At 34.6% G+C, this 17,682-nt stretch overlaps 1 protein-coding gene across 23 annotated transcripts in view; it reads left to right on the forward strand.

Annotated features, from left to right (window-relative positions):
• clint1b (clathrin interactor 1b) overlaps positions 1-17,682 on the forward strand; it is a 542,948-nt gene that overhangs the window by 105,452 nt on the left and 419,814 nt on the right. For 18 of the 23 annotated variants that reach the window (XM_073935407.1, XM_073935406.1, XM_073935408.1 and 15 more), the window contains 5 exons: positions 1,814-1,918; positions 2,764-2,860; positions 3,192-3,300; positions 5,511-5,681; positions 9,541-9,721. In XM_073935407.1, coding sequence (XP_073791508.1) covers positions 1,814-1,918; positions 2,764-2,860; positions 3,192-3,300; positions 5,511-5,681; positions 9,541-9,721 — 663 coding nt within the window. The remainder of the gene's footprint in view (positions 1-1,813; positions 1,919-2,763; positions 2,861-3,191; positions 3,301-5,510; positions 5,682-9,540; positions 9,722-17,682) is intronic. The other 5 variants (XM_073935423.1, XM_073935425.1, XM_073935424.1 and 2 more) reach the window with 1 other exon arrangement.

The following is a 17,682-nucleotide window of genomic DNA, read 5'->3' on the forward strand; positions in this document are numbered from 1 at the left end:
TCATTAATATTCATTAGTGTCACCGTCTTTACACCACAGAGACGCCAAGTTGTGTTGGCAAAACAAGCGTGAAGTGTTGCTTTTATAGTTTGCTGCCGTTAAGTTTCGTTTTCATTTTCTCTCTGTGAGAGCTTATCTGGATCACGTGTGGATTAACAGTGTACGCGACGCTCGACAACAATAACTTACATGTCTAAGGGGGATTATTGTTTACCTGAGAGCTGTTCTCATCTGCAAACGCTGAGATCCGGATTCCGGATGTAGTCTTCTCTTCATAAAGACGTGGCTCTAGTTGCTGGTGATTGTCCTGTCTCTACAGATTTGGTAAGTGAGCGACCAGTGCTCTTTGTATATTCAGTTTGTTCGTATCGAATTAAGGTAACTATTGCACTGAGTGCAAACATGTTAGCACCGCATTTTGTGACCGGAATAACACACGCGGCTTTCTGACGTTACCTGTCGTGTGCATCTAAGTTTCCGGGAAATGCAGAGTTTTTTTTTCTGTCATTCGCCGTGCGGTATCAAACATTGCATGAAAAATACACGCTTAGAGCAGATCCTCGAATCAAATATCTCGTTTGTCGCGAGGGGCATGAATGAATTCCCTGAATGAAAGAGCCAAACTGCAGTTAAAGTCCACCATTTAATAATTTGGCAAATAATTCCACTACAGATGTCCATGTAGGTGAAAACACCATCAATTTCTCCTGTGTGTGTATTTTGACTGAAACTCGCGCGTGCCCAAATAGACACTCCCACACCCTCCCACTTTAGTTCCTCCGACACTCCCCCCTAAACAGAGCTGGACACCCCCACTTTTCTGACTTTTTCCAAAGTGGAGGTGTGAAAACACCCTGCTGAAACGAGGGGGTTTCATGGCCCTTTAATGTTCGGCTCTGCTCTGTACCTGTGTATGGCAGGTTGGAACTCTTCATCTTCTGATTCTGAATCTGAGCCCATTTGCAGAGGAATTTTTAACAGCAATCACAGATTTTATCAGATAGATTAAGATAACTGATGTGAATTTCAAGAAGAAACAAAACCATGAGAAATTTTGGGTATCTTTTAAAGCAAAATCCTTTAATAGGAACTCGACATTGAGCTCTGGCATTCAATAATAAAAAAAAATAAAATAAAAAAAACATTTGAACTACTGCAGCCATGCACTTAGTTTAAATACATTTGTACTGGCAGTGATACATATGGGAGGGGACAAACCTAAGCAAAGCATGCAAATTAAGTGCTAGGGTCAGCAAGGTATAAGACATTTACCCTGCCTTTAGCATGTACATCACTTTGGCTTAGCCTGTGTTTAGGAAGGCAATAGATTTGAATTTTCACACCTGGGCTGCTATAGTTTAAAAAAAAAAAAAAAGAATATATTTTTTAGATATATAAATTTATGATTAATTTATATTTCCACAGAACAATCATATAAAGAGAAGTGGATGCAAATCCGCTTACAGCTGCTTCAAATATATGCCACAAGAGGATAGTTTAGCAAAAAAACAAAAAAGCATGATCTTCATGCTATATGTTATATGAAACATTGTTATATACATACATTGAAATATTCACTTTTTTTTTTTTTTCTTACCAGTTTTGAACATTGAAGCACTATTAGACGTCATGGTCCAAAAAGTCAGATTGTGCACCATTGTTGTATCTATAAGGAATTTAGTCTCTAAAACAGATCCAAAATACAAACCCATTGATCAAAACTAGATACTCTAGACATTTTTACTATTATTTTGCTGTCATTTGTGTTTGATTGTGATTGTCTGATATATATTTATGGTTCTCTTTTTTTTAGCACCAATGTTGTTATGAACTACTCTGAGATTGAGTCCAAGGTACGAGAAGCCACCAATGATGACCCCTGGGGCCCATCAGGCCAGCTCATGGGTGAGATTGCCAAGTAAGTCCATTGCCTATTTGTTGGGGCTGTTATGTTCCCCTTAGGGCCTACTCACACTCGTTTGTAAAGTGTGAGTGCTCTGAATAAGGCTCAGGCACGGTTCACTTGGCCGGCCCTGGCCCGGTTGGAAGAAGTGTGCCAGAGCATGTGGGTGCAAAACGTGTCTGAGCCCGAAACTGAAAGCGGGACGTGACTTTTAAGGGACCTTTTCATATGGATTAATTAATCATTCTTACTGTTCAATGATCGCAAACTGCTGTAGTTTATTAAAGATGCAAACCCCTTACTGCAGTGCCCCACAGCTGCACCTTCAGCAAACCTCCTAATTCCTACAGCACGAGAACTTGTATTGGTTGTTTATGAGCGTCAAAAGTGGCTGATTTGTTCGGTAAAATATATGACTGCGTGTCTTCGCATCCCAAACCACTGAAACAAAAGGCATCTCCACTGTGCTGAACGAGAGCGCTTACTGAACAGCGCATCATCGATGACGTAAGCATGCCCAGGCCCGAATGTAATAATGTAATGTGAGTGCGGGCCATCAGGGGAGGCGGGAGGGGGGACAAGCATGCTTTGGCCGGGTTCAAGGCAACTGTACATAGTGTGAGTACGCCCTTATTCTTCAAGTGTTCAGCCACTCTGTTCAGTCAGAGCATTTAGGGGGACTACTGCATAATTACTTTTTCTCATTGATCCCCTGTAAAAATGGCATGTTGAAACATTTCAGAATTACTTTTAAATTAAGATTAATTTAATCAACTAATTTATTACAATACAAATTTATTAATAAAACCTATGATTTACTTTGTGCAAATTGTGACTAATCCTTCTTGTTCATGCTACAGATCTACATTTATGTATGAGCAATTTCCTGAAGTTATGAACATGCTTTGGACTAGAATGCTGAAAGACAACAAGAAAAATTGGAGGAGAGTTTACAAGGTACATGATGCTGTTCATGTTACATTTTGATTTAAACTTTTAAGTGAATATAAACATTTGATTAAATTTAGTTTACCTTTATTTACATTTAGTCAAAGATCTACAGATTCGTTGGCCTTGCTGATATGTTGATCTATTGCTCATAATCATTCGCAAATAAATATTTGTTTCATGTTGTCACACTGCACAATGTATCAAAGCTTCATACCATATTCAGAAGCCCCAGATATGCTTTAAAAAACTTACTAAAACAATTTGAAGATTTTTTTTAAGGTTGTTATACAGACCAATTTTTATTCAAAGCTAACATTTCACCATTTCATGTGTGCAGGCCTTGTTACTGTTAGCTTACCTCATCAGAAATGGTTCAGAGCGGGTGGTTACCAGTGCCAGAGAACATATCTATGACCTACGCTCTTTGGAAAATTATCATTTTGTAGGTAAGTTTAAATGGATAAAATTGTTACAGAAACTAGTGTTTTCTTAAGTTTCTTTGATAAGAATTAGTGAATAATGAAGCAGCACATAAACAGCAGATGCTGCAACCTCGTTATCAGTCAAGCTCCGTGCAAGCTCCGTCTTTAAAGGGCCATGAAACCCCCGTTTCAGTAGGGTGTTTTCACACCTCTAGATTGGAAAAAGTCAGGAAAGTGGGTGTGTCTAGCTCTGTTTAGGTAGGACTGTCAGGGGAGAGAAAGTGGGAAGGATTTAAATAAAAATGGGATTTTCCATTTAGGCACACGCCAATTTTCACAGAGGCAAAACAAACACACAGACGCAGGGCAGGGACTGTGTTTAATGACAATATTGTGCAATGTGCAATATTTCACACCGCTCGTCGTATAAGAGAAAAAAAACCTCTGCATTTCTCTGTAACTCAGATGCACTCGGTAGGTCAGAAAGCCGTGTGTGTAGACTATTCTGTCACGAAATGCGGCGAAAATTCAACACGACGGTCGGTAATAGTTTGCTTGCAGTGTTTACATGTTTACACTCGGAGAGCAGCATTTACAGCAGATCTTTCAGACCATAATATTGTAGTGACATTAATGTACTGTAAACTTTAGTAACTTAGAAATCATTTTGACTAAGGTCTGTCTTTAAACACTGAAAGAGTACTGCTGACGATATGAACTATAACTTTGCCATCTGAATGAACAAAGAAAGGGCACTGAACGCACTCACTTACCAAATCTGTAGAGACAGGACAATCAACACCTACTGGAGCCACGTCTTTTTAAAAAGGAGACAAGCAGCAAGTCCAGATTTCATCATTTCCAGATGCGAAAAGCTCTCGAGTAAAAAAATGTTCCGTTCAAACGCATTCTGCTACGGGTCGCGTGCACTAATCAACACTTGAGTCCAGTTGCGCTCTAATAGCTGAAAAATGAAAACAACCTTTGTTGCAGCACATTATAAAAGCAACACTGGCGACCTGTATCTCCAAACAATTCTTCGTCTTTTTCCACTTGTTTTGGCAACACAATGTGTCGTCTCTCTACCATCTTAACACTGTTTCAGGTAAAACAGTCTTCAAAGCTATCATGCATATTAATGAAGTTGCACCGCATACACAATAGAGCGCGCTGATTGGTTTGAACCAAGTCTTACTCATAAATGAATGCAGCACACTCAGGGACCTCACAAGGTAATGCCAGGTACAGACGACTAGTCTACATGGTTTATTGCACAATAAGATCTCATAGTTAAATATATGTCCTAATAGTGTTTTTAGGAGTGTGGGACACATATATGACTGTCAACTGCTCAAAAAATGTGTTATGGTGTTTCATGACTCTTGAAAGCCATCTCACACTGTGATTTATTTATTTATTTTATTATTATTTTTTAATTATTATTTTTTTGTTTGTAATCCTGAATGATTGTAGTATGTCAGACTGCATGAACATGACTTCCATGTCACACTGTAAGAGCTCAGATGTCAGACTGAACGATAATAAAGACACGAAAGAAACATGGACAGGAAAGAAAACTCCCCGGAGTTTGATGTCATCCACCTGTCACACTTTCACTATTCAGCATTCTGTAATGATTTCTTACAGCAAACATAAACTGTCGGTAGCAGCAATTTTGCACACAGTTTGCTCTAATTACTAAACCAGGAAAATCTTCTGACATTGCCAGAATTTCATTGGAGAAAAATCTGATCGTAACAAACATTAAGCTGTCTGTGTCAAACCAACGATCAAAGATTTTAGCCTAGGATTTCAGGAATATTTTAGGATTTCCCTAATTTGTCTCAGATGACAAAATCGTAGCTGAAATCTCACAGTGCGAGCAGGGCTTTATTCAGATTTTTTTTTTTTAATAAAAAAAATTGTGGCTTTTCAGAAAAGATTCCTTTATTACCTATATATCATAGGTTTGTTAGTCACTCAGAGGATTCCTAAAAATCAGTGTTGTTTTCATTTCATTATTAGGACCGATAGATTTGTTTATACGTTCTAAATTATTAATTCATTTTCATTGCACAATAAATGTTTTTTTTTTTTTTGGCAATCTACCAAGACTTTTAAATACTGATTTTTTTTATTTATTTTATTTTATTTATTTATTTATTTTTTTTTGTGGGGTCACATTTTGACACTTGCTCTTTTGGGTTAATGATAGCTCTTTTCTGTGTTGCTAGATGAAAATGGGAAGGACCAAGGAATTAACGTACGACAGAAGGTAAAAGAAATGGTAGAGTTTGTTCAGGATGATGACCGGTTACGTGAGGAGAGGAAGAAAGCCAAGAAGAATAAAGACAAATATATTGGCGTTTCTTCTGACAACATGGGAAGCTCCAGACAAAGTAACTGTAAGTAATCAGCTATAGCAAATATGATTGTTGTTAAGTGTGAAAGTTAATTAGTTCTCAATATGTCTCCATATATATCAATATTAGCTCAAATATGTTGGCTATTTGGCTATTTACTAAAAAAGTGTTCTCAGACAAGTTTCCCTGATTTTCTTGCTTTTTTCTTTTAGAATTTGCTGTTTATTTCTTTTTTTTTTTTTTTAATAATTACTTTTTTTAATTACCAAAATGTGTTTGGATGTTTTAGCAATTGGTCCAGGTGTGCCAGAGCGTCATTGGGCTTTGGCGCGGTACGCATGCAGTTTGAGTGCAAAGCCGCGACGTCTCTTTTAAGAAACTGTTTCATATAAATTATTCACTCATTGTTTATTTTCAATGAATACGAACTGTCATAGTTTTTTAAAGATGCCAAACTCTCGCTGCACGACAGCTGCACTTTTAGGAAACCTCTTAATACGTGCAGCACAAGGACTTTTATGATTATTTATGAGCATCAAAAGTGGTCAATCTTTTCGTCAAAGTATTTGACTGCTTGTTACTGCATCCCAACCAACCAAAAATAATACAAAACGATATAACTAACGCAATCTCCACAGTGCTAAGCAAGACCACTTCTTTCTGTTAAACTGAACAGTCACATCATCGGACTGACAATTTAGCCCAATTCACCTGCACCACATGTCCTTGGACTGTGGAGGAAGCCAGAGCACCCAGAGGAAACCCACGCGAACGCAGGGAGAACATGCAAACTTCACACAGAAATGCCAACTGACCCAGCCGTGCTCAAACCAGCAACCTACTAGCTGTGAGGCGACAGCACTACTTACTGCGCCACTGCATTGCCCTGCAAAAATGTAAAATAAAATAAAAATCCTTTTTAATCTCTAAAATTGTCTGCAAGGTACGTGGTACGTTGTTTTAATTTTTTTGTTTAATTTTGTTTTTAATAGTAGTATATAATTTCCCTGTATTATTCTTAAAGGTGTTTAAATCCAAGAAAGGAATTTGTGTGAACGAAAAATCCAAACTAAATCTTAAATTTGCATTAGGGGTGTTTACAAATGCATAAAAGTCCCTCAAATCTGCCTCTGATCCAGACCATGTCAAAATTACAAAAACTATGTATCTACCCCACCAAACAATACACCTTAAACATGGGTTTGAATCAGAATATACAAATTTCTTTATCCATAATCCCAAGAATAGGTTTGCATAATTCGGAGCAAAACTGGCTCCCATAGCTGTTCCCCTAATTTGTTTGTGAAATTGGTCTTGAAATAAGAAAACATTATTTTTCAATGTCCATTCAGCCAACTGTAGCATAAAACACCCTGGGGTGTTTTTTTTTTGTTTTGTTTTTTTTTCCATAAGGGCGATCTCTTTTCTAGGTAGTATAACAATGCTTCAGAGCGCCCCTTATGATATGTATTTGTACACAAGGATTCAAAATTCATAGTTACCAATATACTCAGCACATATTCAGCATGTTTCATTTCTTTAATAGTGTTCAATTCATGATTTGTGTCTTGAATATAAGAAGGCAGATCTTAAACAATTGGTTTTATAAAATAGTCTGTGATAGATTCATTCCCACTAGTTAATTAGGTTTACCTGGTGGATTTTCTACGTTTATGTATTTTGGGCAGCATATAGTAGGAAATAGTAGCTAGTAGAAATTCTAGGTTCTTTAGACAACAGAAAATCATACTCATTCTGTGCAACCCATTCTTCAGTTTTAGCCTGTGTCAGTATATCAATCAGTTCAGTTATTGTCTTTTTTGTTGGATCAAATTTCAAAAGTTGGTAATACTCACAGTTCTTTAGTTGTTGTAAGACTTCTTTAATGTACTCATCTCTGTTCCATTCTGCAACAGCACCACCTTTGCCTGCTCTTGATTACAAGATTGCCATTATTTGAATACCTATCCAAAGCATTGATTTCTACTTAAAAAAAAGATTATATATATATATATATATATATATATATATATATATATATATATATATATATATATATATATATACATACATATATATATATATATATATATATATATATATATATATATATATATATATATATATATGTATGTRTGTATATATATATATATATATATATATATATATATATATATATATATATATATATGTATGTATATATATATATATATATATATATATATATATATATATATATATATATATATATATATATATATATATATATATATATATATGTATATATATATATATATATGTATATATATATATATATGTATATATATATATATATGTATATATATATATATGTATATATATATATATGTATATATATATATATATATATATATATATATATATATATATATATATATATATATATATTTTTTTTTTTTTTTTTTTTTTTTTTTTTTCTTGTTGGACACTTTTTGTAGAACAGGTTCAATGTCGAACTGGAAACACATTGGGTACACATGCCTCATCAAATACATCTTTTAAAATTGGGGCAAATATATCCATGTAATCTTTATAATTTTCAACAGGTAACTCATCCAACCCTGCTGATTTCCTGTTCCACATACCAGTTTAAAAAGTGAGAACTGCGAGTGTGAGGGAAGATAGGATGAAACAGTGGAGGAATAGTGTGTGGAGTACAGAGAGCGCAGATTGCATCTAAAAGAGACATGTTGAGAGAGTGGCTGTGTGGTTGTGAGAAGCAGTATGCCGAAATTAATGCTGAAGTGGTCTGAATAATGTGTTGATGAATTGTTCCACCTCCTTTACTGAAATTGCAATTGTTACCTTTCCAGATGAATCTCATTTTGCATGCTATCGTCATCAAGTTTAAAATATTAACTCATGAAATTCTTTGCTTTCAAGTCATATTTTTTCTAGGACATTACATTAATGTTTGCCTGTGTTTGTATATGAAAAACAAATATTGAACTCAATACATTTTTTTTCCTCATGACTTCATAATGTATAACTTTTCATATTTTTTAACATGTAACTTATCCTTTCACCACAGTAAAGCTCAAAGTGTCTTCTTTCCAATGATACATAATTTGTGTTTGTAGCTTACTGGAGTCAGGAACTGTTACTTATTAAAGTTAGGTATGTGTAAATCCTCAAAATTGAGTGCTGGCTAATAGGTTAAGCTATTTTTTTGCGATAGTCTACAGAACAAACCATTGTTATACAATAACTTGCCTAATTACCCTATCCTGCCTAGCTGACCTAATTAACCTAGTTAAGCCTTTATATGTCACTTTAAGCTTTATAGAAGTGTCTTGAAAAATATCTAGTAAAATATTATTTACTGTTATCATGGCAAAGACAAAATAAATCAGTTATTAGAAATGAATTATTAAAATTATTATGTTTGAAAATGTGTTGAAACAAACCTTTAAAAAACTGTTAAACAAAATCTAGGAAAAAAAATAAACTGGGATCTATATCTATAGATAGGTGTGTGTGTGTGTGTGTGTGTGTGTGTGTGTGTGTGTGTGTGTGTGTGTGTGTGTGTGTGTGTGTGTGTGTGTGTGTGTGTGTGTGTGTGTGTGTGTGTGTGTGTGTGTGTGTGTGTGTGTGTGTGTGTGTGTGTGTGTGTGTGTGTGTGTGTGTGTGTGTGTGTTTGTGTGTGTGTGCGTGCGTGCGTGTTTGTGTGTGTGTGCGTGCGTGCGTGCGTGTGTGTGTTTGAGGAAATAAATGAATTTAATCCATTCTGAATAAGGCTGTAACCAAAAATGTGGAAAAAGTGAATACTTTCTGGATGCACTGTGTGTATATGTATGAATCTGAACAATTAAATATGTAAAGTACATTCAGCACCTAAATATTTCTGTATTCACATTCTTAGCTGGAGAAAGGTTTGATGCTGAATCCAAAAGCAAATGGGATGAAGACTGGGATAAAAATAAGAGCAGCTTCCCCTTCAGTGAAAAACTTGGAGAGATCGGTGACAAAATTGGAAGCACCATTGATGACACCATCAGTAAATTCCGGAAGAAGGAGAAAGATGACTCACCAGACCACATCAGGTAGATTACAACATTATTTTTAGTTAATAAAATTGACAAAGCAAAAATAAAAAATAAAAAAATCTATGAAACTGAAGTTCCATGCAGAATGATCGATCTGTTATTATGAACAATGTTCTACCATAGATCAGAGTGTAAAAAATGCAGAATAAATACTACCAGTCAGTCAGCTTTAAGAAAGCTTATTAACCAGCAAATGTCACGAGAGAGAAGTAAGCAAAAAAGCAAAAAATAGCCTTGTATGGGTTTTAAATTTTTATATTTATATTTTGATATACAGTAGGTGAGAGTTCAAAGTGACTATTACCGCCGCGTCATATACCGCCGCCGTTTGAAATGGGAGCCGCTTTGTTTTTAGTGTATGACCGCAGTTTGTGAATGAGCCGCCAGGGGGCGCAAAGGGACGGGATGCGAACCGACAGAAATAGCCCACACAGCAGCCTTAAATATGCTATTGTGCTTGTAAATGAGATTAAACAATAAGTCAAAGCCTTATAATTCCTTTATTAATCATTTAAAATTTGTTAACACGATTTATTGTTATTCTAAACTTTTTAAGTGCAAAGAGGATTCTTTTTGAAAAATAGAATTGAAGAAGTTAAAGACAACTAATATGAAAGCACAAACATTCAGTACAAATATTCTAAGTATGCCTAAATTAAAAAATTAAAGCAGTCTTTTAGCCTATATGTAAAGAGATTTTCAGTGTTTGCTATTTTGGTAGGACTAACACAAGACCTTTTCATTTATGTTTTAATTGACCTTTTTTTTACATTTTCGTTGTTGATTATATTTTACTATTTAATTTTATGTCACAATTATTGTACATAATAATAAACGAATAATGAAAAATAATAAAAATAGGCCTTATGTATTTAAGGACATGTGGTGAAACACTAAGAAACGGTCAGGCGCATGGTCTAAAGAGCTTAGTTGAATACTGCTTCATAAAATAATTTTGCCGCAGGACATATCTCGCAGGTTTATTTTTAATAATTTTCAGTAATTTTTTTTTGTTTCAAAACAACAATGTTCTCTTTAAAGTTCTCTTTAAAGTATAACTGTTGTTTTGTTTTTTTTTACTTAATGGCCCAGTATGTTTTGTATTTTAATTTCAATTTCAGTCACCTTGCATATGCATTTGAAATATAATGCGCGCATAACCGCGGAAAGAAAAAAAAACTGTCAATGGTTAGAGCTAATTCATCAAAATTAGCTATATTAAAATACAGCATGTAAGTTAATACAGGCAGAGTGTGAACAAACTCAAGGCTTAGATATGCGCTTGCCTTTTAATGCATTTAAAAAGATTTGCAGCCTTTTTATAGGCTACAGGCGACTATGGTGTATAATGTTTCTTTTATTATTTTTTATTTTGTATGGTAAAGAACAATGCACTGTATGTTATTAATATAAACTTAGGTTAAAATTTACTATTGATAAACGTGACTTACCTCAATCAGATCACTTAAAGTATAATAAAATAATGTTAACGTCAATGTTCTTCTTTAAAGTAAAATTGTTGTTTTGTTTTTTTACTTAATGGATCAGTATGTTTTGTATTTTAATTTTAATTTCAGTCACCTTACATATGCATATGAAATATAGGCTAATGCGCGCATAACCGCGAAAAAAGAAGAAAAAGCTGTCAAAGGTTTGGCCAGTGTGTTTTTTGTCTAATAAATGATATATATATATTTTTTTACTTTAAAACTTTAAAACAGATTGCTATTTTTCTAATGACATATAATCTAATAAATTTGTATTTTAATAATTTCTCTTGTTTGAATTTTTTAACTGCACTTTTTAGGAAATATTTTAGTACATCAAAAAGTGTGGTTATAATGACATCTGACTGGCTAATCCAGCAAAAAAGTCACTAAAATGTAGTATTTAAATCTCATAGTTAAATGGAAACTGAGGCGTATAACTGCAAAAAGGTCCACTTGAGAAAAAAAGAACCATCCCTTTCACCAGGCTGGCAACGGGCCTCATGTGTGCGCATGAGTCGATATGTTGCCTTTTTATAGTCTACATGCTACTATGATGTATAATAATGTTGTTATTGTTGTTTTGTCTGGTAACCTTAGGCTAAAACTTATAATTCATAAACGTGTTAGAAATAAAGCATGAAAAACACGTTAAAAACTATTTCTTTTGCGTATAATCGGGAAAAAACAGTCATACAGTTGGTTAAGAGGATATATTTATTCTGAGGAAAAAAAGCAAATAGAAATACAAAAATAACTGAATGTTTTCTTTTAAGTTGTCTCTAATACTGAAGACGTCGGTGGGCGCTAACAGAGGTTCGTGTGGACCGTAGAAATTCCTTCACTCTGTCCTTTATGCGTTTGCTGTCAGCGCTGGTCAGGTATATATATATATATATATATATATATATATATATATATATATATATATATATATATATATATATATATATATATATATATATTAATAAACTTCACAGCCACAAATATAAATAACACAACTTGTACTAAAACTGGGCGAGGATTTGAAAGAATACGATGCTTGTTATATAATTTAAAATGTTTTTCCTCTTCTCCTATTTCTGAGATCAATGATCTCAATCTTATGGCTCATTCTTCACGAATATAGAATTAAAATAATGGCACGTTAGGTTTATTGTGCATCCCGCGGGTGCAACCAACAAGGGTTGTGCATTTTAGTTTAACTTTTTGAGCGTTATAAGCAGTTCGGTGTTAGTTTTTATATAAATATATCAAGCCGAAACTAAACAGCGCATTATCTCCGCCTCCTCGTTCATAACCAGCTGGACACGCTACTAAAGCAAGCAGGAGAGATAGCCTACTCCGTCATTCATAATCTTAGCTGATGTATCCGAGTCGAAAGAATATATTAAAGAGGAATGTTCTTTTAACAGTCCCGATACGTTTAATCTTTTTATTTTTTATTTTTTTACTTTTTTTCCTGTCATTTCTCTTCATCAAATTATTTTTTAAGCTGCTTGATTATGTTAAAACAGAAAGCAGAGCCCGTCAATTGAGAGCGATGCATGTCATGTGTTGCATAATTGCCTTTTTTCCTGTGCGTGCGTGATCAATTTCTGATCCTTTTTTGCTCGGGCTCTCACACACAACCTTTATGTCTACTGTGTCTTTAATATGGTGTGTAGATTATTATGCGTTATTGAAACATCAAGGGGGACGCAGCAAAGTAACTTATAAATTAAAATTGTATTATTTTATGCAACAGCCTTACATTTAAAACGGAAACATAAGGGCGATTATAAGCAAAAAGACCTCAAGGCTAGATGTTTTCTTTCCCTTTTTTATTTATTTGTTTATTTTGGCGCATGTGTGCGATAGGAAAACTAGTGTAATTAGGCAAGCCATCTTTCCCAGACTCGGGGCAAATTCCGCCTTTCCTTTCACTCCGTTCCGAAGCCCCAGCTGGCCCTCCTGCCATCCACTGCGTAAAACATATGCTGGATAAGTTGACGGTTCATTCCGCTGTGGCGATCACAGACTAATAAAGGGACTAAACCGAAAAGAAAATGAACGAACGAATGAATGAATAAATTAATAATAATAAAATAAAAATAAGGTAATAATCTTTAAACACAAATGACGCGTAAGCGGCCTTTTTATTTTTAGAGATGGTACATTTGAATTGCCTCTTCCCACTTCCCCCACCTCAAAATTGAAAGTTGAAAAGAGAACTATAGCTCATTTACACCTTGATGTCTTAGCCTCAATAGCAAAGAGCATAGCCCATTTACACCTCAATACAGAGCAAGTTTAGCGGAAGAATGTCAAATCAGAATCACGCAGATGAAGCACACCAGCTACTACTTTCATGAAACTATTAAATGTGTATTGTCATAAATTTGCTTATTTGCAGCAGCTTTTTTTCGCGCAACAGAATTGCGGCGTTGGGAAGCCGTCAATGAATAAAAACAGGGTCAATAGTGAAATCGGCTTTTCATTGTATCCCTATTACCTATATCAGTGCATTGAAGGCCTTTTATGGTGTCATCACGATAGAATAGCCTAAGTTATAAATAATTTAAAGAACAAATTTATAAAAACTCACATTACATAAATAAACAATTAAAAATATGTTTAGGTTGTCTTTATTTAATTGCCCTCGTGATGATGGTGTGCTTTATCGTTTTACTTATAACGTGATTCAAATGATGGATCTACAGAGAAACTAGGGGTTTTGGGAAACATGCATCACTATATCCTTTTTTTCCCCAAACAGTGCATAGTTCAGCCGCAAGTTACTGTAGCCTACGTTTTTTTTTGGGAAAGCGCCCCATGTCCGCTAGTGCCGCGCGCCTCTTTCTCTGGGCAAAAAGGAGTTGATTTTTTAAATATTAAATATATAGATTAATTAAATATTCAGCAAAAGAGACATTTATTTGATATTTTACTATGCATTTCATCTGATAGGCAAATATTTATAGCTTAATTAAACACATATTGTCAAAACCCACACATAGGCCTATTGTATGAAAATGAAAAGGGCATTTTTTGTTATTATTAGACATTACTATTTGTTATTTGTTGCCTAAGCTATTTTCACATTTTCACATTTGAGGTGCTTTATTGGCATGACAAGTAACTGTACATTCGTTTTGCCAAAGCAGTGCAGCGTTGCGTCTCACAAAAAAAGGGTAGTAGTGCAAACAAATATGAAAATAACATAATAAAAAAATGATTAATAAAAATAAAAATAGAATAAAAAAAATAAATATATAATAATAAAAATAAAAATAGATTTTTGATAACATTAAACAGTATAAAGGTAATAATAGTAGCCTATTATCAAAAGTAGGTCCACATAAAGAGTTCCAGCCTGTGTGTTGGAGACAGGAACGGGTGGTTGAACACACAGCAGCACACACACTCCCCCAGTAAGATGGGTTCTGTTCGACAGGGACTCAAATTGTTTTGTATGTGTTGGATTATCGGGTTGAATTTCTCCTGGATCTCGGAGCAGGCCCGTGGCATGTGCAGGATAAATTTTTTGAAGAGCGAGGGGGGGGTTTGGGGGTTGTTGTTGCGCGCGTACTGAAGAGCGGTGTTGAAGCGGTGTTGTCGCACGCGTACTCAAGAGAGGTGTTGTCGCGCGCCTACTGAAAGGGCGGGACCGAGGGTGTGCCGCGTCGGGGGGGCACTTTTGATCATTTTGGAAGGGCACTTTCTATCCAAGACTAAAAAAGGCATGTGCACTGCACAGGTTGAGCCCTATGTGCTCGTGCCTGTCTCGGAGTATTTAGTGCACTTAGTTAGGATATGCAGCTCCGTCTCAATCAGCTGCTGAGGGCACAGCCGCTTCCCCACCGGCAGCCATGTTTTTTTTTGTGCCAGCCCGTCTCTACGGCTGGCTGATGTCCGCTGCCTGCTTCTAACATGTTAGAAAATACTGCAAATCAAGCTGTCGGTATCTCCCCGCGGTTGAAATTGTTCGTTATTCGAAAAAAATATATAAATATCAGTGCGCAAGCTTTCTAGATTTATTTTAGGCCTATATTCAGCTGTTTTAATCTTGCAATTCTGATAACTTTTAGAGATAATGTCTGTTTTTATCAACTTGTCTGTCATTTATTTCTCATTTGCTACTTATTTTATTAATTTGTTGATGTTAATATACTACATATAGTCTTGAATATGCATCTAAAATCCTTTGGCATTCAAATTTGCTTTGAACTTGAAAGAGAGAAAGAATCTGATTTTACCCGTCAGAGCACATTGCATATGCCTTTTTTTAAATAACATTTATTTAACAAATATTTTAGCACATCGAAAGTAATTAAATTACCTGTCTTTTGATTAAAACCTTTATGCAAAAAGATCAGAAAAAAAGGCAATATATGCGACATGACATCGCTCTCATGCCACGATTTGAGGATAAATTCGCTTTTAGGTGCTGCTTTGAATAAAATAAAACTATTAAAAAGCACATTAAAGACACTCATAAAATAAAACATTAATAAAGGAGTATCTTATGAAAAAACACCAATTGTCGGGCTCTGCTTTCGGTTTTAAAAGAATCAAGCAGCTTTAAAAATATAATTTGCTGAAGAGAAATGACAGGGGAAAAAGATTAAACATATCGGCACTGTAAAAAGAACATTCCTCTTTGATATATTCTTTCGACTCCGACACATCAGCTAAGATTATGAACGACGGAGTGTCTCTCCTGCTTCAGTAGCGTGTCCCGCTGGTTATAAACGAGGAGGCGGAGAGAATGCGCTGCTTAGTTTCGGCTCGATATATTTAATTAAAAACTAACACCGAGCTGCTTATAACGCTCAAAAAAGTTAAACTAAAATGCACAACTCTTGTTGGTTGCACCTGCGGGATGCACAATGATCCTAACGCGCCATTATTTTAATTCTATATTCGTGAAGAATGAGCCAACCGCATATGCTAAGTCAGTCCTGTTGGTCGGGACTCTCTGCTTTATAACTTATTAGTTTATTACAATAATCACACTTAGCTTTGCCATCGTTCTTCACCACATATAGCCACTCAACACATCTTGCGGTCCATCTTTAATGTTTAGATTATTGAAGGTGCTATTGATGTTTTGAGAAAAAAAATTAATAGTACTGAAACTAAATTATTAAAAATAAACTTGCGGGACTTCGTTTATGTCCTGCGGCAACATTATTTTTATTACACTTTAAGTGATCTGCTTGAGGTAGGTCACGTTTATCAATGGTAAGTTTTAGCCTAAGTTTACATCAATAACATAATGTGCATTGTCCTTTACCATACAAAAAAAGTAAAAAAAAAAAACCCATTTATTTATATTTTAAATGCACTAAAAAGCAAGCGCATATCTTAGCCTTGAGTTTGTTCACACTCTGCCTGTATTAACATAAATGCTGTATTTTAATATAGCTAATTTTGATTAGCTTTAACTGACAGCCTTTTCTTCTTTTTCCGCGGTTATGCGGCATTATATTTCACACGCATATGCAAGGTGACTGAATATGAAATTAAAATACAAAACTTACTGAGCCATTAAGTAAAAAAACAAAACAAAACAGTTATACTTTAAAGCAGAACATTGACGTTTTGAAATAAAAAAACGCAACTGAAACTAAATTATTAAAAATAAACCTGCCAGACTTAATTTATGTCCTATTTTCATTATTTATTTATTTTCATTATTCGTTTATTATTATGTACTGAAACATAAAATGAGATAGTAAAATATAATCAACAACGAAAATGTAAATAAAAACGTAAATTAAAAACATAAATGAAAATATCTTGTCTTAGTCCTATCAAAATAGCAAACTACATCTCTCTATATTTAGACTAAAAGACTGCTTTATTTATTTAATTATTTATTTATTTATTTATTTATTTATTTATTTAAGACTACTTATTTGTACTGAATGTTTATGCTTTCACTTTAGTTGTCTTTCATTTCTTCAGTTCTATTTTCCAAAACGAATCCTCTTTGCACTTAAAAAGTTCACAATAAACCAGGTAAACAAATTTTAAATGTAAGTTGAGGTGATCGCAAGTTCACAACTGTGAGGTGATGTGCTCTACTGGCAGGATAATCTATATTATTTTGCTGTTTTTCATATGCGCACGTTTAAGATTTGAGATAATAACATTGCCATGATAGTCAAAGAAATCAAAACATTATTTTCACCCCAACGCAATTTAATCGGGCACTGAAGGCTAATAACTTAATTCTTATATTTGCTTTTTGACTTCTCATCATGTCTTTTCTACAGCATAGTATAGTGTAAGAGCATGTCTATTACCAGAAAAAACTAAATTAAAATTATATTTTAATTGAACACATCACATCACACACAGTAAGCTACGCCTACAGAACAGTCTGTTTAGCATTGTGAAAAGGCAAAGCTGAATATCTGTGGTTAAAGTGCCACCCAGCGGTCAAATGCTGCTGGCGCATCAAGTACCGCCGTCGCCGCGGTA

This window comes from Danio rerio, chromosome 21 (assembly GCF_049306965.1).
Source record: "Danio rerio strain Tuebingen ecotype United States chromosome 21, GRCz12tu, whole genome shotgun sequence".
NCBI lineage: Eukaryota > Metazoa > Chordata > Actinopteri > Cypriniformes > Danionidae > Danio > Danio rerio.